Source organism: Heptranchias perlo, chromosome 27 (genome assembly GCF_035084215.1).
Source record: "Heptranchias perlo isolate sHepPer1 chromosome 27, sHepPer1.hap1, whole genome shotgun sequence".
NCBI lineage: Eukaryota > Metazoa > Chordata > Chondrichthyes > Hexanchiformes > Hexanchidae > Heptranchias > Heptranchias perlo.
The window spans coordinates 20981310-21008357 of record NC_090351.1 but is presented as its reverse complement, the minus strand read 5'-3'; the positions used below and the strand labels follow the sequence as shown (position 1 = coordinate 21008357).

Sequence of the window (27048 nt, the reverse complement as noted above, 5' to 3'; positions counted from 1 at the left end):
CCAAAGTGTTTCACATTCAATTAATTATTATTTTTTGGAGTGCACTTATATAGGCAAACGTGACAACCATTTTGCAAGATCCCATGAACAGCAATTAGATGAATGACTAGTTAATCTGTTTCCAATTATGTTGAATGAGGGAGAAATGTTGGCCAGGACACTGGGGGAACGCTTATGGTCTTCTTTGAGTAGTGCCATGGGATCCTTAACATATACCTAAACAGGCAGATGGAACCCTGGCTTATCTCATCCAAAAATGGCACCTCTGATAATATAGCACTTTCTCAGTATTGCACTGGACTGTCAGTCTGTCCTTACGTACTGAAATCCTTTAATTTACAATCTCTTTGACTCTGAGGTGGGAGTTCTACCAACTGTACCAGGGTGACACTATTTTGCAAAGTTGGTCAATCAGCATCTCACTGAGGGAAGACATAGATGCTTGGATGTAACCCTTTATCAGAATTGGGTTTTTTTGTAAGGAGACACTGGGTTGCTCCAGTGTCATCAACCCAAGTTTTAAAAAAATTAACACAAGTGCCCCCTTATTTTAAGGTGGCTCAAAAAACAAACACCCAAACCATAAAAAAGAGAAAGGAATCTTATCAAATTAAATGATAAAGCAAGGCAAGTTATGTTAAACCTTTATAAAACACTGGTTAGGCCTCAGCTGGAGTATTGTGTGCAATTCTGGACACTGCACTTTAGGAAGGATATCAAGGCCTTAGAGAGGGTGCAGAAGAGATTTACTAGAATGGTGCCAGGGATGAGGGACTTCAGTTATGTGGAGAGACTGGAGAAGTTGGGGTTGTTCTTCTTAGAACAGAGAAGGTTAACGGAAGATTTGATAGAGGTGTTCAAAATCATGAATGGTTTTGATAAGAGTAAACAAGGCGGCAGCAGCAGGAGAAACAATGGCTGAAGGGTCTGTAACCAGAGGACACAGATTTAAGGTGCATGGCAAAAGAGCCAGAGGCAATATGAGGAAACATTTCTATACACAGTGAGTGGTTATGATCTGGAATGCACTCCCTGAAAGGGTGGTGGAATTGGATAAATACTTGAAGGGAAAACAATTACAGGGCTATGAGGGAAGAACAGGGGAATGGGTCCAAATGGACAGCTCTTTCTAAGAGCAGGCACAGGCCGACTGGCCCCCTCCTGTGCTGTACCTACCATGATACTACGAATGTCCCTATCCATTCCAGTCCCAGCGACAAGGTATTTTGTGTATTAGCAGTAATATTTTATAATGGCACCAACCATTTTTAATTCGAAACTTTAAAAATGTTGAAACTTAGAAAACGTGTACATGTGATAATACCACAGTAACCCAGCAGATACTGCCTACCTAGGGGGAGCCGGTTTAAATTCGCGCGCTCCGGCTGTCGTACTTTGCGCGCCATGTGTTCGCGTGGACGCGCTTCGAGCACTCAATGATGTCTAGTGCGCATGCTCCGCACTGCGTGTTGCAGCAGCAAACGCGCTCGAGCTTCGCAGTGACGCAGTTAACGGCTTCACTGAAGACTCACAACAGCGGCCATAATGGACAACAAAGACTTGCGCGGCGAGCTGCTATCGCTGGGCTACACCGCGGGGCCGATTACCGACAGCACCAGGTCGCTTTACATCAAGAAATTAAACCAATTGCGGGAAGAAAAGCGTCGGAAAGAACCGAGCAGCCAAGCACCGCAGAGTCGCCACAGCCTCAAGCAGCCGGAAGTTCACTCCCTGCCCCCGGTGTACTCGGAGCAGCTGCGGAAGAGGCCGAGCGCTGCCTCCGCCACCAAGGCCTACTTAACTCACGCTTGGCAATCACCGGAAGACCAGGCGGATGGTGTGTCTGCGGATGATCCTCTCACAGATTATACGGGGACGACGGCTGATGATTTTGCAGATAGACTTCATACTGGGAAATCCGTGTCTGTGAATGACGGATATACGGGGAAATCTGGCAGCCTGTATTCAGATCGAAAGACGGGGAAATCTGATAACTTGTATTCAGATCAATATACAGGGAAATCTGACAACTTGTATTCAGATCGATATACAGGGACATATCAGAGCCTGAATTCAGACCGACATACGGGGAAATCTGACAGCCTGTATTCAGACCGATATACAGGGAAATCTGACAGCCTGTATTCAGACCGATATACAGGGAAATCTGACAACTTGTATTCAGACCGGTATACGGGGAAATATCAGAGTCTGAATTTAGATCGATATCCGGGGACATCTGACAGCCTGTATTCAGATCGATATACGGGGAAATATCAGAGTCTGAATTCAGATCCATATACAAAGAAATCGGACAGCTTGTATTCAGATCGATATGTAGGGAAATCGGACAGCCTATATTCAGATCGAAATGCGGGGAGATTTAGCAACTTGTATACAGAACGATGTACGAGAAATTCAGGCAGCCTGTATTCGGACGGTCATTATAGGGGAAAGTCTGACAGTTTGTATGAGAATGAACGCTACGCAAGCCGAACTCCTGCTGGACTTCCTAAGAGAGTGCAAAAAGATAAGAGTCGTCGAGATAAATTCGAATTTTACCTGTCACGGTTTCTCTTTGCCTCCACAATTGTCCTGTGTCTCGTTCTAATGGGGTTAGTCTGTGTCAAAACGTTGGGGTTAGTTGAAGGATCTCAAGAAGACATAGGTGAAAATAGTAAGTATACACATTTCTTTTTGAAGTAACTCGAGTATTTTGAAACCTTGATTTCATCACAGCTGTTGGTAGTACAAAATTAAAAATATTGTGAGAAATACAGTGGGATCAGGTAGATGCACAACAGGGACTAACAATCATTTGATTCAGATAGTTGAAATGCAAACATAAGTAGAAATTTGAGAGCTTACTGCTTCCCACCCATTGATGGAACATATGACGGGCAGGAAAATACCAACTGGTCCATCAAGCCTGCCCTACACCTTGCTGGCCGGAGCTTCCTGACTAAACATTTCTTCCCTCTTTCCCCCCCCCCCCCCCCTCCTCACCCTTGCAGCCATGTAATCTCCTGGGAGAGGCAAAAAAAAGAGAAAAAATCCAGTAAGGGAAAAAAATACTCTGGAAAATTCCTCTCTGACCCCCTCAGGTGATCAAAACCAGTCCAGGAGATCACATGAACCAAGTGTTATTTATAAAGACACTTACCTTCTATATAGTGTGATCTCTGCCCCAGTCAAGAACCAGTCCAGCTCCCTCTTGAAAGCATAGAGTCAGAACCCACCACACCAGCCAGCAATGTATTCCAGAGGCTCACTACTCTCTGGGTAAAAAAGAACTGCTTAGCATCCAGTCTATTCCTACTCATACATAGTTTGAACTCCTGTCCCCTGGTCCTCCCCAATCTGTTAAACTGGAATAATCTGTCAATAGGGACGTTATCCAGACCTTTAATTATTTTATAGGCCTCTGTCAGATCACCTCTAAGTCTGCGCTGCTCTAAAGCAAATAGACCAAGGCCCTTGAGCCTATCTGAGTAGCTGAGGTTCTTTAAGCTAGGAATCATTCATGTAACTCTCTTCTGGACCTTTTCAAAGGCCACTATATTACCCACCATGTGGGGGGACCAAAACAGGACACAGTCTGACCAGCAACCTGCATAGCGACAAAATGGTGGACTTTGATTTATACTGAATGGTCCTATTAAGACAACCCAATACCCTGTTAGCTTTAGCTACGTTTTCTCTACATTGGTCATGGATCTTCAGTGATCTGTGCACAATACACCTAGGTCTTTTTCTCTCTCAGTATTGTTCCCTGAAGAGAAGAGTTGTCTTCTATTTGCTACTTGCAGCAAAATCATAAATATGTTAGCTGAGTTTCAAATATAACCAAGACAGCCAACTTTTACCCTCCCAACATGGAGCCCATCTTGGCTCCTTTCCCTACTGTAACCCTTGTCCATGCTTTCAGTACCGTAGATCTTGAACAACCTCCAGGCCAGCCTTCCAAACTAACTTCCTACATAACCTCCAACTTGTCCATAATTCCATTGTCTGCATCCTGACTCTCATTTGGTCACCACCCTGTCCTCACTGAATTCCACCGACTCTCTGTCTCCCAATGCAACAAATTCAACATTTGTCCTTGTTTACAAAGCCCATCATGGCTTCACCCCACTCCACCTCTAACCACCCACAGCCCTTTGATCCTCTGACTTTGAACACCTTCTGTGCATCACCCCCTTTTCCAGGTGTTTCTCACTTGGTGGCAGAGCTTTCAGTCATCTGATCCTGATCCCTGAAACTTACTCCATGAACCTCTGCCTTGCGAATTCCCTCTCCACCATCTAGCACCATTTCTCGTGACCGTGAAACACAATAATCCACTATTTTATATTGTGATTTGTGACCTCACTGTTACTGGCTTGTTACATACAACAGACTACTATTCTGCATTAGGAGTGTGGAAACTGCAGTCATTGCCCATGTGGGGCTCCTGAGCCCTGGCAATCAAGTTCTCAAAATCCAGGCAACTCGGTTCTGTTTATCCTTATATTTCTTATTCATGGGTTTGTCCTGTTTGAATTTGGGTGCCTGGTGGTTTGGAAAGGCCTGTTCTTAACACTGTTACTTCATTAGTTAATAAATCATACTACAAATTTTAGTATTCTGAATTATTAGCAACTTGACATGTATGCAAATTAATGAGAATATGAATTTAAACTCCATATATGGCCCTGAGGTCCCATGGTATGCACCATGTGGCCTAAAATAGTGGTGCACCCATTTTTCTGTATCATTATGTATCTATTTCAGTATAGACAAAAGCAGCAAGTTTTTTCTGATGAACAGATTTCCTAAAGATTAAGATTAACTGTGAAATGCAGGAGTGTTCATTTTCCATTAGGGCGATCAACTGTGCACTGGTTACTCTATTTTGTGCAAGAATATCCCTCACTTTGTGGCGTGATGGTACATGTATCCATGTCTTGAAGTGGACACTTTAAGTGATAAGTAATGAGTGATTAACGTCAGTCTAAAGGTCAGTCAGGGTGATCTGATAGAGGTGTTTAAAATGTTAAAAGGATTTGATAGGGTAGATATGGAGAAACTATTTCCTCGGGTGGGGAAATCAAGAACAAGGGTCCCATGCTCCTGATCTTTGGCCGCCCGGTGAGGGGGGGTAGCAGGCAGGTCGGTGGACGTCCTCGTGGGCCTGCTCCTGGGCCTGACCAAGATGGCTATCCACAGGTCCAGGTTAGACATGGCCCGGGGTGGGGGGTGGTGGTCGCTCCGACTGTCTGCCTCTCTTCCGTGGCATTCTCCGTGCCCGGGTGGCCCTGGAGTGGGAGCACGCAGTGTCTGCCGGTACGCTTGAGGCTTTCCGTGACCGGTGGGCACCACAGGGACTGGAGTGCATCCTGGACCGACGTAATAAAATTATAATTTGACACTTATTTTGGGATTTTTTTTGGTTTACTGCACATGAACACACCCTAACCCCCCCCCCCCCCCACCCCTCCCTTATAAAAGGGGGTCCTAAAACACAAAAAAAAGAACAAGGGGCATAATCTTAAAATTAGAGCTAGGCCATTCAGGAGTGAATCAGGAATTACTTTTTCACACGAGGGGTAGTAGAAATCTGGAACACTTCCCCCAAAATGCTATGGATGCTAGGACAATTGGAGTTTTCAAGACTGAGATAGATATATTTTTGTTAGGTAAGGTTATCAAGGGATATGGAGCAAACACGGATAAATAGAGTTGAGGTACAGATCAGCCATGATCTAATTGAATAGAAGAGCAGACTCGAGGGACAGAATGACCTACTCCTGTCCCTAATGTTCCTATGTTAATAGTTATCATACTTCTTGGTGGTAAAACTAACATCCACAATTATTGCCGTCCATTGTGAACACTCCTATAGCTGCTAGTTATACCAACACGCTTGTACTTTAATTTGTGCTAAGCTCAGGAATGATTATGTACTGTAGATGAAAATTAGTTATATATAAAAAAATTAAAAGCATGAAATTACAGGGCTGCTACATCACATTTGTATAATCCTAGCGATTTTAAATAAGCACTTGTTTATATATTTCAAGTAAATATTTTTTTAAAATTCAACCCTTACTGTAATGAAATTCTTTTCAATTTTGTTTTTGTATCTATTATGTTTTCATCTGTCCTGAAGGTACTTTTTGGCCCATTGAGTCCTCTGCCTTCTGACCTTGATGTGGAGATGCCGGTGATGGACTGGGGTTGACAATTGTAAACAATTTTACAACACCAAGTTATAGTCCAGCAATTTTATTTTAAATTCACAAGCTTTCGGAGGCTACCTCCTTCCTCAGGTGAACGATGTGGAAAATGTTTTCCACATCGTTCACCTGAGGAAGGAGGTAGCCTCCGAAAGCTTGTGAATTTAAAATAAAATTGCTGGACTATAACTTGGTGTTGTAAAATTGTTTACAATTCTGACCTTGAGTCAGATCGTGATGAATTGTGCCATGTGTTGTCTGACAAACATGCAGTGTGCACAACTTTACCCACTTCAGGATAGAATTACCAGGCACACTGCCAATAATGCTAAATACAGCTCCTTGTGTAACAAACAGATTTGATTTGTGTCAGAGCATATTTAATTCGGGAGAAATAGTTAAACAAGACACTTTTTTTAAAGTTGGAATTTATACAAACAGTACAATATAAGCAGATGTAACTATCATAAAATGGATAGTATGGAAATCTGGGTTTGTTTTCAATAAAGTTGAAATTTTCAAAGTTCTGATTTTAAAATAATTTACACATACATCAAAATAAGTTTAAAACTTAAAATCAGAATCATAGAATGACACAGCACAGAAGGAGGCCATTCGGCTTATTGTGCCTGTGCCGGCTCTTAGAAAGAGCTATCCAGTTAGTCCCACTCCCCTGCCCTTTCCCCATAGCCCTGCAATTTTTTCCCCTTCAAGTATTTATCCAATTCCCTTTTGAAAGTTATTATTGAATCTGCTTCCATCACCCTTTCAGGCAGTGCATTCCATATCATAACAACTCGCTGCGTAACAAAATTTCTCCTCGTCTTGCCTCTGGTTCTTTTGCCAATTACTTTAAACCTTTGTCCTCTGGTTACCGACCCTTCTGCCACTGGAAGCAGTTTCTCCTTATTTACTCTATCAAAACCTTTCATGATTTTGAACACCTGTAACCTTCTCTGCTCTAAGGAGAACAACCCTAGCTTCTCTAGTCTTTCCACATAACTGAAGTCCTGCATCCTGGTACCGTTCTAATAAATCTCCTCTGCACCATATGCTAAGGCCTTAGCATCCTTCCTAAAGTGTGGTGGTGCCCAGAAATTGGACACAATACTCCAGTGATTTATAAAGGTTTAGCATAACTTCCTGATTTTGTACTTTATGCCTCTGTTTATAAAGCAAAGGATGCCATATGCTTTTTTAACTGCCTTCTCAACTTGTCCAGCTACCTTCAAAGATTGTACATACACCCCCAGGTCTCTCTGTTCATGCACCCTCTTCAATATTGTACCATTTAGTTTATATTGCCTCTCATTCTTCCTGCCAAAATGCATCACTTCACAAAATGCATCACTTTACATTTCTCTGCTTTAAATTGCATGTGTCTGGCCATTTCACCAGTCTGCCTATGTCCTCCTGAAGTCTGTTACTATCTTCCTTACTGTTTACTACGTTTCTGAGTTTTGAGTCATCTGCAAACTTTGAAATTATGCCCTATATACCCAAGTCCAGTGTGTAAAACATAGAAAAATGGTAATGTGCAGTAAAAATTATCACAATTGCAGTAGCAGTTACTGCAAAAAATGTCCTACACGCCAAGGTTAAAATCCACAGGGAATTGCAGTCATCTGAATTGCCACGTAATCCTAAATGTTCTGAAGGCAGATATCTGTACAATTACTGATCTCGCAATTTTCTTTTTTTTTCTGTATGAGAAAACTTTAAAGCTGCTGGTCAGATACAAACAGGACTCAGATTTAAGGTTGCAGATGTGCTCAAATGCAGCTCTAGTAGCTGAGAAATATAACTGGTTTGAATTAAAAAAATAATGCATCAAAAACTAAAAACGTATTAACTGAACCTTATACACAAGCAAAGATTTCTTAAAACAATTGGAGGGACTGCGCCTAAATATAAGAATGAGAGAACAGATTGAGAGCAAATAGCTTTTAAGTTTTATATAGTTTTTAAAAAATTCTACTTTTCTAAAAAAGAGGGGAGGCATCATTATTGAGTAATATTCCCATTGTAATATGACAAAATTGCTTTCAGTAACACAATAAATTTGACAGCAGTACTCCCAATTTATGATTTTTTAAATTGGGGGACAATCACCAATTTACTTTCCCTTCCCTTGCCATATGTCCTGAAGGTATTGACTCCTTGATAGGTTACCCTCATCTGTGTAACTGTAACTTGTTCAAGTGGCCATTCTTCATGTGTGAGCTTGACGGTGAGTGTTGGCAAGCTATTCATGATAGAATGCAGGGGCTGGCTATTCATGGTAGAAGGAGGGCATCACAGCCAAACTCTTATCTTGTGCTTCCCCAATACTCTCGCTGTCATACTCTCACTCACAAGCACTCGCTCACAAGCACACACACTTTCAGCAGGCACTGCTGGATAGCAGTCAGGAGTGGAAACCTTGCCTGTTTTATTTCCCCCTTCCTGGACCAGGTTGCTGTTGCAAATTGTAGCACCATTGCTCAGGCTGAGATCAGCCAATTCAGTACGAAATGGGGATTGAATCTGGAACCTTTCTGATCTGGATAAGCTTGCTGAGACCTAAAACATGAATAGAAAAAAAAGCTGAGATACGCAGTAATGTTTAATAACATCACTTATAACTTCTGGGATTACTCAATAATGATGCCTCCCCTCTTTTTTAGAAAAGTAGAATTTTTAAAAAACTATATAAAACTTAAAAGCTATTTGCTCTCAATCTGTTCTCTCATTCTTATATTTAGGCGCAGTCCCTCCAATTGTTTTAAGAAATCTTTGCTTGTGTATAAGGTTCAGTTAATACGTTTTTAGTTTTTGATGCATTATTTTTTTAATTCAAACCAGTTATATTTCTCAGCTACTAGAGCTGCTTTTGAGCACATCTGCAACCTTAAATCTGAGTCCTGTTTTAACATTTATGCTGTCTAATAGCTGATTCTGAATATGTCTTTAAGGAAGTCTATATGACTGTTTACAACGATATTGGCATGAATTCCTATATTAGCACTTCCTGCTTTTAGACCTGTTTTTCTAGACAAACTGAAAGCTAGTAGAGGAATCCTCTGCATAGCAGATCAGATACTTGTATTTGACTATCACAAACATGTTTGTATACAATTATATCATCTATGGTTTTCTTTCATTTTAGTTAAGATGTTACCAGTGGATTGCAGTGGTAAAACAGATGCAGTGAGTAACTTTTTTTTTAAACAATGTTACAGTTGACTCTTCGTTAGATAATGGTGTTAGATTTTAATCTGGCGTTTGTTATATGAAACTGAACACCAAAATCCAAATTTTTTATTCACTCCACACCTCCCCAATATCGGGAGGCTCTGGCAATACTGAGGCGGCGCAGTGGAAATGCATGGATGGAGATATTTCTGTGCATTCAAGCAAGATTATGTTTCCAATGAATCCACTACAATGTGTTTCACAGTTTCAAAATAAGAATATTAAAATCGTACTTAAAACTTATGTTTGAATTTATGAATGACTCATTCTCCAGACCTAACTGCTGCCGAAGTAATTACAAAAGTGCCCATTGGTAACCCATAACAAATCAATTTTGGAACTGCGTTGACTGTGCAACAATTACTCCTGTGGAGCTTTGTCTTCTCCCTCAGCACAGCAACAATCTGATTTCTCAAAGGATCAATTAGTCCTTTGCAAAGGGCGATCAGTGTAGCACATCAAGTATTTTCAGAATACTTATAACATGTACACAAGTTCTACATTGCCAACAGTCTACTACAAATGTTCAGTTCAAATCACAGCACTGGCCAGCAGCAGAGCTCCTGATTTGGTCATCATTACCATGATGATTCATGTAAGGAATCTTACAACACCAGGTTATAGTCCAACAAATTTATTTGAAAATCACAAGCTTTCGGAGATTATCCCCTTCGTCAGGTGAATGAGTGAAAGATTCTCAAATCGCATATCTTATATTAGGCTGGGACAGCATCACACCAATCAAAAGGTGTCGTTGTTGTTCAAACAGGCCAGTCACAGAGAACAGCACGTCCCAGTACACTGGATATACATTGTGTCAATTGCACAGACAGAAAGAAAGAGACCCAAGACAGAGAGAGAGAGAAGGGGAAAAAAAAGTTATGTGTTTTAATATTCTCTCTCTCTCTCTCTCTCTCTCTCTCTCTCTGCAAGTAAAGCTATAAGATGCTGACTCTGATATAATCTATCTTTTTGGACAGTGAAACTTCAAACAGGAACATTTGAATATACACCATTAGCTGAAGCAGAAAGATCTTGCAGAATCTTGTTGTCCCGTGTTATTGTCTGACAGAATTTTTTCATGAAACAGTGCACTTGATTGAATTTGATTACAATTCTGATGACTTCCCTACTAACATTGGATACTTGTAATGTTTCATGGTAAATTCAGATCATCTTCGATCTAAATGTAAGGGATATTCTACCCTTTCCACAGCTGATTCGGACCCATGATGCTGTATTGTTGAACTGGTATCAGTGATATGCCTATGTATATACTATATGTGTGTAGTTCAAAAATGTTGAACCTCCATGTACTGATGTCTATGGCATTATTAGCTCACTAGAGGTCACTGTTCTGTACTAGATGTACACTGCAATATTTGTAGTAGAATGGTCCAGATCTTGAAACACAGTAACCACCAAAAAGGTGTTTGCAGTCGAAAGTAAAACTGCATAAACAAACAGAGCTATTGAACATTTCTTTATTTGTTTCTGAATAAAGATAGGCTAGACTAAGTAATGTGTGGCTCTTAAGGACCTATATATACTTGTTAAAATAGAAAAATTTTCGCAGCACTTTGGCCTTTTTAATTTTTGGATCCATGTTAATATTTTAATCTCATTTAGTGAGTTTTATTTTTTTCAGTTTTGCCAAGCTGAAGAACACAAAATCATAATGACCATATTGTTTGAACTGCATGAGTATTTGGCAGAAACAGCAGGTAAGTTTGAGGATAATCTCAAAATGGGGAAGTACCGTTGCTGTAAATTACAATACCTAACTAAATAAGGTTGTAAGATGCTAAGGAAAATATGAAATATCTACAAAACTGAATTTAGCACCTAACATGATATTACTGTTTAAGGGGAGGGATTGGATTGTCAATTAAGTTATTTAATTTAATCAAAAATGTGGATAAAATGACATGCAGTTAACTAGTGTTAAAATTATTTACATCCAATTTAACAAGGCCGGAGGATTTTACAATGGTACAATTTTAAGAATGATACAGATAAGCAACTATCAGATGTAATATTGCTCTCTTTCTGTCCCCTCCTTCTGGAGCTGTTAACTCCTGCTGGGTACAGTTCAAAATATCTTGCCCAATTGGCCACTGTTCACCAACAGTGATTGTCAACAGACATTTGATCTGGGTGACTTCACAGGCAAGCCTAATTCCCTGTCACTTGACATTCACACATTGTGATCAGGAGGGAGGACCCTTTTTCCACTCCGAAGCAATGAGGCCAAGTGTAGCACTCACTACTGTCACCCCAGCTAAAATTTAGCAAACTCGACATAGATCAGGGATCAAACCTGAGATCTGCCTGGTCTGTATGGCTGAGCTACTCACTGGATTAATTTACTGAGTCATCAATGGAGCCACTTTTCAGATGATCAAGCTGTTAACCCATTCTTTCTACACTGGATTTTGCCCAGTTCACTACCTAAGAAAGCTTTACTGGAAAGCAATTTCATTCAATAGGATATTTAGGGTATTCTTGATGAACGTAAAGGGTTAAAAAGATTCTGGCATACCACAATGTTTTTGTGTAAAATTCTTAATTTGCATCATTCAAGCCTACTTCTTTGTACTTGCTCCTCTTAAAGCTAGTCTGTCTTTAGTTTTCTCCGGTTTTGCATCCCACGCACCAACCATAACTGTAGCCAAGAGGTGTATGAAAGAGACGTCCTGCTGTGCCACTTCTAGTCAGTTGCAGATAGCTTGAGAGTCCCCCAGTGATGACTCACCTTTCTGTGTGGGAATAAAAAGCCTCTGCTTCCTGCGGCAATGCACGTAGGGTTGCTGAGTCTGCAGGAACTGAAGATTAATCTCTCGGACACAGCTGTAAGCAATCCAGGAGAAAAATCATAGGGGCATTAAAAAAAAGTGTTTATTTTCATTGAACACTTTTGTTTATTAGTTGTAAAAATTGAAGATGGGGAAGCAAGACTGTTTGACTAGGCAGGATGGTTGGAGGTGGGAGTTCATGTAATGAAACCTCCAGGAAAATGTCCCACCAGAGTTGACAAACCTAAATGCAGCTAACATTGAAACACATGTGGTGGTGATCATGTTTGACCATACCGATTATCATACTCTGTTAAAGTTGCTGCTTAAAGTAGCAAATGGGATTGTTTTAAGTTATTTAAGGCACACTCTGAATGGATTAGTTGCTGTGTTCTTGTATTCATGTAAAAGTAGTGGATTAGTTGAATCTTGGGAACCTTTGAAACATCCTCTGAATTCGTGTGCCTCTGGAAAATGGACAGAAAAACAGTGTATGCAACTGAATCTCCAAAGTGATGAATTCTCATCCAAAGGAGTATATTTACTTTGATAGTGAAAGCCTTAGCTTATCTTCTTCATTAGTCCAAACCTTTTTGAATGGTGTTTATCTTTGTTATATTTGTCACCTGGCCACTCAAAATAATACACTAGTCAATAATAACATTGGGGAAGGGGTTTAGTGGCTGGCACAGGCCAAGCATAATATTTCAATCTTACAGTGGTCTTCATGTCAATCAGTTAGCATTTACCAAATTGCAATCACTTTAACTACAGCAATGTGGTATACTGTTAAATATATGTTTGAAATGGTCGTGATGTTACTTTCCCTGTGTATTGCTTACCTGAAAAATAATTCTCTCGTACTAATTTTAAAATAGCTACACTCTGCATCAGAATGTGCTAATAAATTGCATTCTGATGGATTTATGCTCATCCTTAAGTGTTATTTAATTTGGGATATTTGACATTCCCTTAAAAATGCACTTGATGTTCATTTTTAGTTATGAAATGGATGACTGTATTTAAAAGGAATTGTTTAATTTCTGAATTTGTAGGTGAATTTGAATGTGGAGCTGAGTCAACACTGAAGAGCAAATGTGTGCCAATCACTGAAGTAGAGAGACACTTCGTAGTAAGTGATGCACTTTATTTTAAAAGCATTGTTTCAAGCTAAACACAGTCAAATAAAGCTTATTTGCAGCTTGTAGGGTGAGGAGTTTTGGGGTATAGAACGTGACAATAGAAATCAATAAAAGGGACATGGGTGAAATTCAGCTGTGCAATATTACCATATAAATGTAAATACATTCATAGGAAATTCCTTTGTCCACCACCTTAATGGAGACATTAATTTATTTAAAATAAAATGGGTCAATGAGTCTTCTAAAATAGCAGACAAAGGAGGGCATACAAACATGTTACTGTTGTCATATGCAAGTACTGTACATAGCAATTTCACTAGTATTTAATGAATGTGGGTTTAATGGAAAGAAATGTGACATTAGAATAAAATTGTGATAAGAAACCATTGTTGGGATATGTAATGAAAGTTATCACAATTACTCTCAGCTAATTACTATAAAAATTCATAAAGAATGATTTTTACACCAGCGCATTAGTCACATCACCAGGCTTACAAGTCATAAAAATCTGCAAGCATCCCTCAGAATTAGCCTCTGGCTTCAGAAGAGAAAAGATGAAAAGATAAAAGATTAGAGGGATGGCTGGTAGATAAGCAAACAAACCCCAGCACTAAGGTGATCTTCTCTTATCATTGGAACTATATGTAGGCAAGGGCCCAAGAATCCAAAGAATACATACTTAAAACAAACTGAGCATTCTGCCGATGTGTTGTTATTCAGGGAAATGTTACAAGTATATTTACAAGATTACCTTCAGTTTGGAGCTGGATAAATCTGATTGAGTATGATATTTCAGTTTTTACGTTTTCTCTATTCCGTACGTCTGATTTTATAATCCTGGCATTAAGGGGTAAAAATTTGGATTTGCTGTTCTCTGCTGCGTGCTAGGGATGCATATCATGAAATGATGCACTCGAAGGCAGTGGTTTTCTGACAATTAACTTTAGTGGATTGAAAATTGTGGGCTAGGGGCGCACAACTTTGCAATATATGCTCTTGGCTTACACGAAGGAGTGAAATATCAACATCTTTAGTTCTAGGTTAATAGCCTGAACATTCTGGGCATTAAATCCTCTTATAAACTGCTTTTATACTGTCCTTGGAGATGTGCTGACCCTGCTGCTTCCTGATGCGTGGGCTGTGTGTAACCAGCGGCAATCCCAATATAAATTTGCCAGTCTTGCTAAATCCTGCTGTTAGAAAGACCTAATAATGGGTCTTCCCAGCAGCCTGATTTAATGAATCAGGCAAGTTTACATTGGGGTTGCTGGCAATTGCGAAGGACTCAGATGTTGAGAACCAGTAACACGAACAACCTGCTAAAGCACGTATAGAAGCAGATGTAAATACTTAATTGATGGCATTTTATAAACTAGGGTGTTATCAAGCAAAGTTTGCAGTGATTGTCCTGGTATTTCCTAGCAATATTCTTTTAATGTGCTGGTAGAGCCATCCAGCCACCAACACGCTGCATTTCACAGGAGACCGGTTTCTGCTGATTTCCTGTATAATTTTGTATCTACTGTTTTTCTTAATTTTTATTAAATGTTGATGTTGCAGGCCTTGGCAACTAGGATAGCAGGACAATCTTACCCTCAAACTGTCTGTGGGCCAATGCTGAATTTAGGTTTGAGTTCATGATTTTTTTAAATGCAGCCTGAAATTTCCTCTTGAAAGTGATCAGTACCATCTTGACTATGGCAAAATAGGATTTTTACAGGGCCATCTACCAGAATAGCTTGATTTTTAAAAAAATATCAGCTCTTATTTGTTCTTGTTTACTCACTTATATTTGTTTTTTCAGATTTTACATGTTCCTCATGTAGAAAAATTTAACAAGGCACTTCAGTGGATCATTCAGAGTACGCGGGATTTTGGGATTAGGTGAGTTGTGTTTTCTCCCGCGTTCTAGCAGAAACTAATCAACTGCATTTGAAGCCATAAAATGGAATATAATCTCTTGTAATTGTGCATAGTATTATGTTACACCCCTCTTACTCTGTCATTTTCAACAATTTTTTAAACACTTAGTGTATATATATATATACAGTATATAAAATAATGGATGGGGTGGGGATACAATTCAAGTTTGAATCTCTTTTTTTGGTCCAGATTTGGAAAATTACTTTTACCTCATGCTTGATTTCTTTTGAAAGAAGCTTATTGAAAACTGCAATTAGTTCACATGCAAATTTCACAAGAGATGTGTCACCGTAACACAATTTCACCAAGATGGACAAGCTACTTTCTGCTATGGCCATATGACTGTGTGTTTTAGAAGGACATTATTTTTCACCATTAGAATGCGGGTTCAAATTAAGAACAACTAAATGGGATAAAAGTGTCTAATCTGGATGTCAAGAGCCCAAATTTAAATCCATTTTGGCAACTACGGTGCAGTTCACAGTTGGCACAGTGTTTAACCATCCCACCTTAAGTATCACATTAGTAGGGTTCCAACAATGGGCCGGATTTTGCTGTAAAAATGGTGAGGCTAACAGCGCTCACCGTTATTTATGTGCAAATCGGACAGTAACTTCCAGTGTCCGCACATGCGCAGTTAAACACGGAAATCCGGAAGTTGCTGTTCAAGATACCCTGCTCCTCCAAAAGCTGTGCGAAAATGACATCTTGCAGTCTGGTTTCTCGTTCAGACGTGTTGAACAGCATGACATTCCTGTACTTAACTCATATGTACGGACTAAACTTGCCACAAAAAGTTAGGGCTTGTCTATTCCAGTGTAAGTACCATTTTAACAAAGTGGTACGTCTTAATTACTGTCAAATAACCTCTCTGGCACTGAAAATTAACTTTTGCAAGTGTGGAGTCTATTCCTTCAGGTTTTAATTATTGTTGGACATTTTTTTAAAATTTTTTTTCGTTTTCTTTCTGTCTCTTTTATCTCTGTCTCTTAATCCAATCTTTCTTTCCCTTTTTTATTTTGCTTAATGTACCTGATTTGACACTGAATTCACTTTTCTAACTTACACTTCCTGGTTCAGTCCTCGCGCTGCTCATTAACGATTCTTCAATCTGCTTGGTTTAGGAGATACACAGTTGCTTGCCCAGTTCACATAGGTCCCAAATGCCCTGTAGAGGGCGCCACGCCATTTGACTGACCCATTGATAGCAACTTGACATGCAAAAGCCCATTGAAAGTCTATGGGCAAGTGCAAGTCTAACAAATGGCTGGCGCCGTTCGTTTGCCGCTCATGGCGGAATCCAGTCCATTATCTTTTATTATCTTTACAAACATTTTTGAACAAGTAATGTTAATGCAGTACTCCTCTCCATAAACTGCAGTCCACCTCTTTGTAAATTTAGATAGGTTGCTGGTAGGAAGCTGACTCATTTCTCTTTTTTTCAAGTCATTCAGACTTTTTAAATGAAGGTGTATTGGTGCTCAGCAACACTGATCAGTGAAGTGGTAGGATGTGGGTTTAAACCTGTGATTTGTCACATAACAAATTGTCAATTTGAGGCCCAGCCTTCATGGAAGTCATTGTGTCCAACTAAAATGCTTTTCTATAGAAAGGAAGAGAAATCGGTGAATCATCCCCGACAGCTTTTGTGTATCAGTTGCTGATGGGATCAAAAACCGCATTGGTTGATGAGGTAACAAGGTGAAAAATTAGGTGATTTGTCATTTAAACTATCATGCAATCTCTTTATTTCTTGAATTACTGATGTCCCTTAATTAGGAACAGTGTACAGAAAGATTACAGCTTCATGAAAGAAGTCAAACCATGTCGCAAAGTATGGAGAGTATTTTAAAGATTTTTCAGTGTTAACTTTGTTCCAAAAAAGACTATCAAAAATGATGGCTAGGACTGCATAGTTGGTTATTTTGACCCAAGAATTATCGTAATTGATTGAAGTTGGAATGGAAAAAAATATTAGCAACTTTAAGATATCGTTACTGTGGTTTCTGTTATATATGTTCTAATTGCTATGTTGCAGAAGCTTCTATTAAAGTTATGCCAAAGTTACTTGATATTTGGTATAAGCTGTGAGTTGACGGAGATGACCTCATAATCCATGGTCCTCTCAAGCAAAGTACAGTAACACATTTGATAATGATTCTTAATAAAGATTGTCACTGTCAAATTTGAATAACTACCTTGAATTCACTTTTTTTGATATGTAAGTGATTAAAAAAAATACACAGCCATTTGCAGCCATGCCCTTGAAGAAAGTTCATTATTTATCAGTATATATCTTTTTGCTTGTCTTGTTACAGGTTAGTTGGTGAACACTCTGAAGCAGCAATAACTTCAGTGGATCAGGTGACCTGTCTTGAATCTACTCGTCCACAAATGAATTTATATTGTCGCCTCAGTCATGCATTGTTTATTATTCTTAACAGAATGTTAATCTTTATCTTGGGTAAGTCGTTGGAAATGTTAATCTGTGTAGATGTAGTATACTGTTTTAGATTTTAAAATTATCAGCCCCACAGTAATTGAAGGTTTCTCAGGCCAAGAACAGTGACAAATTTGATAATCCTTATAAAGATAATCGCTGAAAAAAGGCCACATTGCAAGATAAGAGGAGCACTCATGGTTACTGTATCTTCTGTCTCACTGCCAGTTGACACAAATCCAGAATGGTTGGTGGACATAGATGCAGTACTGATTATTTGTATCTACCTCTATTTGAAATAAGTTTTTACAGCAAAATTCTAGTTTGCATTTGAACTATTGAAGTAGAATCACTGCAGTAGCAGTTTCTACTCTAACAAGGAACTAGCAGGAATCACTCTGTGAATCTAAATCTTGCGTTTGTTGCATTACAGATATGATATGTGGGAAACGTTGGTGGGGGGTGTCTCTAGGCCCCCAAACAGTAGTGGAGATGTAGGGGAGGGCATTAAACAGGAAATCAGAGACGCATGCAAGAAGGGTACAAATATAATCATGGGTGACTTTAATCTACATATAGATTGGTCAAACCAAATTAGCAATAATACTATGGGGGAGGAATTCCTGGAGTGTGTACGTGATTGTTTTCTAGACCAATACGTTGAGGAACCAACTAGAGAACAGGCGATCCTAGACTGGGTATTGTGCAATGAGAAAGGATTGATTAACAATCTTGTTGTGCGGGGTCCCTTAGGGAAGAGCGACCATAACATGATAGAATTCCTCATTAAGATGGAGAATGAAGTAGTTGAGTCTGAAACTAGGGTCCTGAATCTAAATAAAGGAAATTACGAAAGTATGAGTTGCGAGTTGGCTATGATAGATCCACTAAAAGGGATGACGGTGGATAGGCAATGGCTAATATTTAAAGAACGTGTGCAGGAATTACAACTATTCATTCCTGTCTGGCGCAAAAATAAAACAGGAAAGGTGGCTCAACCGTGGCTTACAAAAGAAATTAAGGATAGTATTAGATCCAAAGAGGAGACATATAAAATTGCCAGAAAAAGCAGCAAGCCTGAGGATTGGGAGCAGTTCAGAATTCAGCAAAGGAGGACAAAGAGATTGATTAAGGGGAAAAAGAGAGTATGAGAGTAAACTAGCAGGGAACATAAAACTAACTGTAAAAGCTTCTATAAATATGTCAAGAGAAAAAGATTAGTGAAGACAAATGTAGGTCCCATACAGTCAGAAATGGGGGAAATTATAATGGGGAACAAAGAAATGGAAGAACAATTAAGCACATACCTTGGTTCTGTCTTCACAAAGGAAGAAACAAATAACCTCCCAGAAATGTTAGGGAACCAAGGGTCTAGTGAGAGAGAGGAACTGAAGGAAACCAGTATTAATAAGAAAGTAGTGCTAGGGAAATTAATGGGGCTAAAGGCTGACATCCCCAGGGCCTGATAATCTACATCCCAGAGTACTAAAGGAAGTGGCCCTGGAAATAGTAGATGCCCATTGGTCATCATCTTCCAAAATTCTATAGACTCTGGAACAGTTCCTACAGATTGGAGGGTGGCAAATGTAACCCCACTATTTAAAAAAGGAGGGAGAAAAAAAACAGGGAATTACAGACCAGTTAGCGTAACATCAGTAGTGGGGAAAATGCTAGAGTCTATTATAAAAGATGTGATAACAGAACACTTGGAGGGCATTAATGGGATTGGACAAAGTCAGCATGGGTTTATGAAAGGGAAATCATGCTTGACAAATCTACTGGAGTTTTTTGAGTAAGTAACTAGTAGAATAGATAGGGTAGAACCAGTGGATGTGGTGTATTTGGATTTTCAGAAGGCTTGTGATAAGGTCCCACACAAGAGGTTAGTGTGCAAAATTAAAGCACATGGGATTGGGGGGAATATACTGGCATGGATTGAGAATTGGTTGACAGACAGGAAACAGAGAGTAGGAATAAAAGGGTCTTTTTCTGGGTGGCAGGCAGTGACTAGTGGGGTACCGCAGGGATCAGTGTTTGGGCTCCAGCTATTCACAATATATATCAATGAGTTGGAAGAGGGAACTAAATGTAACATTTCCAAGTTTGTAGACAACACAAAGCTGGGGTGGAATGTGAGCTGTGAGGAGGATGCAAAGAGGCTCCAATGTGATTTAGTTAAGTTGGGTGAGTGGGCAAGAACATGGCAGATGCAGTATAACTTGGATAAATGTGAGGTTATCCACTTTGGTTGTAAAAACAGAAAGGCAGATTATTATCTGAATGGTGATAGATTGGGAAAAGGGGAGTTGCAACGAGACCTGGGTGTCCTTGTACACCAGTCGCTGAAAGCGAGCATTCAGGTGCAGCAAGCAGTTAGGAAGGCGAATGGTATGTTGGCCTTCATTGCAAGAGGATTTGAGTACAGGAGCAGGGATGTCTTACTGCAGTTATACAGGTCCTTGGTGAGACCACATCTGGAGTATTGTGTGCAGTTTTGGTCTCCTTATCTGAGGAAGGATGTCCTTGCCATGGAGGGAGTGCAACAAAGGTTTACCAGACTGATTCCTGGGATGGCAGGACTGACGTATGAGAAGAGATTGGGTTGACTAGGCCTATATTCACTAGAGTTTAGAAGAATGAGAGGTGATCTCATCGAAACACATAAAATTCTAACAGAACTAAACACGAGATGCAGGGAGGATGTTCCTGATAGCTGGGGAGTCCAGAACCAGGGGTCACAGTCTCAGGATACGGGATGCCATTTAGAACCGAGATGAGGAGAAATTTCTTCACTCAGAGGGTGGTGAACCTGTGGAATTCTCTACCACAGAAGGCAGTGGAGGCCTAGTCATTAGATGTATTCAAGAAGGAGATAGATATATTTCTTAATGCTAAAGGGATCAAGGGATATGGGGAAAAAGCGGGAACAGGGTACTGAGTTAGACGATCAGCGATGATCATTTTGAAAGGCGGAGCAGGCCCAAAGGGCCGAATAGCCTACTCTTGCTCCTATTTTCTATGTTTCTATGAGAAGGAAAATGTGTTGTTGCTTTATATTATGCATTTCATTTATTTTCAGAAGGTTACCTTATCTTCATTTCTTCTTGCCCAAATTGTTAGAAACACCTTTGCAAATATATCTTTATGCATGGAATGAAATAATTGATTATATTCTTATGATGTGTTCATTACAACAAATCTATAATTTAACATGTCACCTCACCTATATAATTTGATTATTGTGGCAAAATGTAGTCATATACCGCACCTCTGTAAAGTCACTGAATTTTGGCAATAAGTATACTCTGAGTCTGTTGCACAAAGTAGCAGGTAATCTGAATAATTAGTAAGGTTTTTGACTCATGATGTTACCCACAACTGATGGTTTATGGAGCCTAGATACCATCACTGAAAGTACTTTGGAGCTCTTGCGCATAAACTGTAGGCCAAAATTCTCTTGTTCTTTTTCTCGGGATCTTCTTCTACTTTCTGTCTCTGCCTTTTCCCCTGGTCTGCCACTACATAACTTTCATCTTTTTAAAGGGTCAGTTTGGCTCAATGGTAGCATTCTTGGCAGATTCAGAAGATGTGCGATTGTCCAACTCTAAGATTTGAGCACATAATATAGGCTGACAGTTCAGTACAGTACTGAGAGACCACTGCATTGTTGGAGGTACCATGTATTGAATAAAGCATTAATCTGAGGTCCCATTGTCAGGTAGATGTATATGATCACATGGCACCATTCAAAGAAGAGCAGGGGAGTTCTCTGCTGTCCTGGTCACATCACCAAAAACAAATTAACTAGTCATTTATCTCATTGTTGTTTATAGGATTTTGCTTGTGCACATTGGCTGCTGCATTTACCAACAAAACAACAGTTTCATTATAATTCAAAATATTTCATTAGCTGTGAAGCACTATGGGATGTCCTGAAGATTTGAAAACCACTATACAAATGCAAGTTCGTTCTTTCAATCTTTTTGAGGCTGCTCAGTGTTTTAAATGAATAAAATAGGCTTCATTTGTAGTATAAACAAAGCACACCTATCATCCACTCACTGGCTAACCACAGACTTAAACCCCAATGCCCCACCGCTGCCAGTGGACTACAGCATTTAAATGTAAAAACAATCCCAACCCATTACATATAGGCCAGACTGGATAAGGATGGCAGGTTTGCTTGCCTAAAGAATATTCGTGAACTAGTTGGGTTTTTAACAACAATCTGACAGTTTCATGATCACTTTTCCTGATATCCGCTTTTTATTTTCGGATTTTGTTTAAACTGAATTTAAATTCTCAAACTGGTGGGACTTGAACTCACTTTAACTGGATTATTAGTCCAAGTCTCTCGATTACTAGGCCAGTAACATAACCACTACACTGTCGTACCCTGCTGTCACTGCCCATATCGCAGCCTGTTGTGCTGGCTCTACTCTCCGAAACTCCTTCCTTAAATCCCTCCACCTTTAAAAGCCTCTTCACAATTTACCTCTAGATGAATGTCCTCTAAGTATGCAAGTCCTTGATGATTTTGACCACTGCTGCTTATATTATCCATAGATTAACTATTGCATGTAGTGGTCTATATAAAACTCTGAAACCTTGTGTTCTGTTGCAAGGACTGATGCAACAATATGTATTTAAATAACACCTGTAATCTCAAGCATTAGAAGAATTAGGAGCTATGACCAAAAGAGCGGTTAAAGACATAGGTTTTGAGGAGGCTTTTAAAGGAAGAGAGAGAAGAAGCAAGGTGGAGAGATTTAGGGAAGGAGTTTTGGAAAGTAGAGCCAGAACAGCTGAAGGCTGTGATACGGACAGTGGAGCAGAGAGAGGAAGTAGACACAGAAAGCCAGAGTTGGATCTTTTAAATTCATTCCCATTGTAGAACATGGTCTGCTTAATTAATTTATTACAAAAAAGCCAGAAAAAAATAATTTGTGAGCTTATAAACTTTTCTGTGTTTTTATATAGTTTTAAGCCTTTTGTGGATTATGCTGCTACTTCTAAAGTACCAATCAAGGAAAATGGAAGAACAACAAGCAGCTGTGTATGAAATGGTGAACAAAATCCTAGGTATTATGATTGTTGCAAGTTCTATTTATTTATTGATATAATCTGTATGACATGTTGCTAAAATGATCAGTGTTTGGGTTTGAGTTATTGCATGTGTGCAAGTGTTCAGATAAATGCTATGCAACATGAAATTTATCAGGCGTTGTGTTACTTTCATGACTGGTGGACATGCACCCATGTTCTTTCTCTCATGCTTTTTGTCTTTCATTTAAAATCTGTAGACTCTTTTACAGCAGTAATGTCACACTTCTGGGTTATTGTACAGCGTTAAAGTGGGAAGAGAAAAGTTTATATTTGTTCAGTAGCTGACAGCAAATTAGGGTATTGAGTTATATGTTCCTCTCAATATAGTGGTGAAACTGAACATTCAAATCAAATGATATTTCTAACATGTTAAAACCATTATGGAAAGCTGCTCTGATAACTGTGAGCTTATCCAATCAGCCATACAGAGCAGGAAAGCCCTAGGTTCAATACCAGGTCAATCTCAGCCAGGCAGCAGGAGGGGCACTACATTTGGATTCTGTGCTTCTAAGTTGGGATGGAGGAGAATCTGCTAGGGTTCCCGCTTCTTATCACCATCCAAGGGATCCCTCAAAGGGGTTTATGACATCCAATAAGGATAGGATTGGGCTTGGCTTTGATTCCTGCAGAGTTGAATACCTTGCTGACATCCACTATCAAGAGTTTCACCTGCAAAATGACCACTTAGGTCAGTATTCAAGGTTAACCAACAAACATGGGACTTTATTCCATCAAATAGTCAGTGCCAAAAGAACAAATTGTGTCTCTCAGCTAATAAAGCAGGATAAATTTAATTGGGCTCTCTGTCTTACGAATATGTACACATAAATCCCAGTCTATGGTTATCAGATTGTTGGGTTCACAAAAATAAACATGGTCTATTTTTATTTTATTTTTTAAAACAGCTGTCATTCGTGCTCACAATCAAGATTGGGAAAAGGATTTGGAACTCTTCCCTTATGTACCCGTCCCCCATGTCCGTGACACGCTAATTCATCCTAAGGACAGGTATGTCCTGGTGTAAAAGTTACAAGAAAGAGTTCTGTATGACTGGTGAAGAGCCTTTCTTTCTGAGCCTCCACACACAAACAGCTCTCAATACTTTTGCAACTCCAACTTGTACTATTTCCTCATAGGAAATTTTTATTATTTTAAACGTGCTTTACAATATTTAAATCGACTAAATGTCATTAAGGTCTTATCTTTCATTGCTTCAAGCTGGTTAACCTCATCAGCAATGCAGCAGTATTTCTGCAACAAAATGAAAAGATTATCACAAATACTCATGTTACCGTCCAAAAATTAAGTATTTTTTTGGTAGTAAGTGACAATTTAATTTATGTTAATATTATTGCAAACAGAGTTTCCATGCTACAGATTTTCTATTTTTGTCAACTACCACTAGAAAACAGTAGAATATTAATTACTGTATAGTTTACTGTTTTTGCAGCAGATAAAAGACCAACTTTTCCTTTGACCTTATCTGGTCAAGGAAGTAAAAACCTGCTGGTACTTTGGCAACCAAACTTCCCTGTCCCTTCCTTTCTACTACTGGTGATATTTGCTGCCTACTACTGTCGACTAGAAAATCACACTCAAGGTCTATGTTTTGTGTACAGGAATTTCTCTCTCACTTTGAGATAGTTTAACTTGTCTCAAGTTGATCACTGACTGCATATCCATCATTCAATTAGTCATAAAAATACCAAAGCAGTAACATGGCATTACCCAAGTGAGGAGAAGGAAAAATCTTGCTAGAAGTGGTTCATTGAAACCAGTGTCTAAGAGTAGAGAGTATGCCAAGCCCTACAATTCTAAATTAATTTTGCCTGAACGAGATTTGTCCAAGACACACATTTCATTATTTTTTCTAGCGTGTTTCCTTTGAAACAGGAATTTTAATATTGGATTTTTAAAACTTTTCTTTTTTAACTTTTTTTTGCTTCAGGAAAAAGATGAAGAAGATCTGGCAGAAGGCTGTTCGGTTTCTTGAAACAAATGAGTCCCGAATTCGTACAGAGAATCAGAGAATAAATGGAGAGGATTTCTTGGTTTGGAGGTGGACGCAGCCTTCAGCCCTCTGTGACTCATTGTGATAAATAACTTGATGGCCTCAGTTGCCCTCAGCCGTGTTTAATGCTGAGTCATTGAGGTGACTGGAAAATGAAGAGAAAGAGAATGGCTCAGGAGTATGTAAACAGGAAAGTTGATGTAAGGTGCGAAGGGAAGTTAGGAGCCAACCTGGTGATGCAGTGTGTTGGCGTACCAGCACTCTGCGCCATGCAGTGTTCAAATATGTGTTTGTGCTTGGAGTTCCCCACACAGCAATTGATCTTGACTGGCTCATTTGGGGGAAAGTAACAAACGCTACCCCATGAGAAGGGAAATAAAATCAGTGGATACCCTGGGGCAGCTTGTAGTGCCTGTTTACAGATTTTTAAATTATTATTATTCAGTCTTGGGACATGGGCATCAGTAGCAAGGCCAGCATTTATTGCCCATCCCTAATACAATGGAGTGGCTTGCTAGGCCACTGCAGAGGGCAGGTAAGAGTCAACTACGCTGTTGTGGTGCTGGAGTTACATATAGGCCAGACTTGGTAAAGTTGGCAGGTTTCCTTCCCTAAAAGACACTAATAACAATCCAACAGATTTTTATTTCCAGTTTAAACTGAATTCAAATTCTCATGGTGAGATTTGACTTGGATTATTAGTCCAGGCCTCTGGATTACTAGTCCAGTAGCATAACCACTGTGTCTCCATACCTGTATTTATTAAAATTGGTAGAGATATAGAAGCAGGTAATTTGCCTCTTCCCACAGCAAGGGGATGTGTATAGTACAAGGACATCTGAAAGAGGCAGGGGAAGACTTTAAAACTGACGACAATAAAATGGTGTATAGCTTTGAACTAGTCCTTCTATTTAAGGGGTCTTTAATTATGGTTGTCATGGTTTTTAAACACTTGTTCAAATTCAGATTTAATACTATATCGTCTTTCATTTTGCTTCATAACTGACTTTGTAAAAACAAATACCTGGTTATGTCAGAAACTTTGTCTCTTGTATATAGGGTACTACATTTGCTTAAAATATTTTACACAGATTTACATAGATTTCCTTTTGTGGTATGTAACAAAACCTATTCTTTTTAAACAATTTCAGTACACAATGTACCAAGGATATCTTCGCGCGCCCCCCCCCCCCCCCCCCACCACCCAAGTTTTCTCTTTAAGCTGTGTACAAATTTGATTGAAATTGCAACACTGTTGATTCTTCTCAACTGAACCAGATATGTTGAAATCTATTATATCTGCTTATCTAACCTACCCTTCTTTACCCCACATTCTGCCCTGTTTCTGTTTTTGAGCTATCAGCAGAAATTATATAAAGTACATCTCTAAAGTTAAAAGTTAAGTAGACTGTAGAATATTTGTAAATGCATTTTCTTCCATAAGGTCAGTTTTGTTTGGTTTTCATTCTTAAAATGCAAGTTCTTTCTTACTTTAAAAGATAAAAGCAGCTTTGCAAATAGGATAATTATGTAATAACTAATCAAAACTGATGGCTGAGCTACGATTTCATGACTTGACAGAAACACCTATTAACAAACTCTTAACTTGCATATATAAAGTATAACATATTAAAGATCTATTTGGAAGCAGTTTTTAGGATAACTATTTGGTAACTAAAATGACGCTGGCAGTGAGTTTTTTTCATAATGACAAATCTGCTTTGAAAATGAGATTTATTTTATAACACTTTTTATTTTGCATGAAGAAATAAGTAGTTAAATTAGAAGATACATATCTTAAAACATACTAGTGCATGAACTAAAAACAAATCCCTTATTAAGTAAAATATTTCATATTACACAATGTCTCATTGAATCGGTATATAAATGAACCTTTGCATTGTTTATATTTTGTGTATAACTTAGAGGATTGTGCTCACAATGTGCCAAAAGGCTCACAGTAGAGAAATTAGACTGCTTGCAATCGAAAACAGTAATTGAAGTGTATTATTTTTAGATGTGCATGTTTTTACTGGTTTCACAGGCCAATTTAGCTCAATTTCCTTTACTGATATCAGAATGGAGGCTTTAGTTGGAAAAGAGAGAAATGACTCATTGTATTGCTTTCAAATATTAATATTTAAAATATTAAAGGACTGATTAAATATTCAATACAGTT

At 39.0% G+C, this 27048-nt stretch overlaps 1 protein-coding gene across 2 annotated transcripts; it reads left to right on the top strand.

Annotated features, from left to right (window-relative positions):
- The first annotated feature begins 1477 nt into the window (after positions 1-1477).
- Positions 1478-27048, top strand: LOC137344454 (uro-adherence factor A-like). Of its 2 annotated transcripts, XM_068007432.1 has the most exons (9): positions 1478-2677; positions 9367-9407; positions 11101-11176; positions 13303-13379; positions 15194-15273; positions 17631-17776; positions 22733-22834; positions 23764-23866; positions 24807-27048. In XM_068007432.1, the coding sequence occupies exons 1-9, from the start codon at positions 1546-1548 to the stop codon at positions 24952-24954; spliced, it is 1905 nt and encodes a 634-aa protein (XP_067863533.1). In that variant the 5' UTR covers positions 1478-1545; the 3' UTR covers positions 24955-27048. The 2 variants fall into 2 exon arrangements, with proteins under 2 accessions (XP_067863533.1, XP_067863534.1); XM_068007433.1 differs by lacking the exons at positions 22733-22834; positions 23764-23866; positions 24807-27048 and adding an exon at positions 21586-22292.

What these genes read in the sequence shown, in the direction of transcription:
- LOC137344454 (XM_068007432.1), top strand. Translation starts at nt 1,546, where the DNA reads ATGGACAACAAAGACTTGCGCGGCGAGCTGCTATCGCTGGGCTACACC. An exon ending in AAGTAGAGAGACACTTCGTA is followed by an intron (nt 13,380 to 15,193) that starts GTAAGTGATGCA and finishes TTGTTTTTTCAG; the next exon opens with ATTTTACATGTTCCTCATGT. An exon ending in AATGTTAATCTTTATCTTGG is followed by an intron (nt 17,777 to 22,732) that starts GTAAGTCGTTGG and finishes GTTTTTATATAG; the next exon opens with TTTTAAGCCTTTTGTGGATT.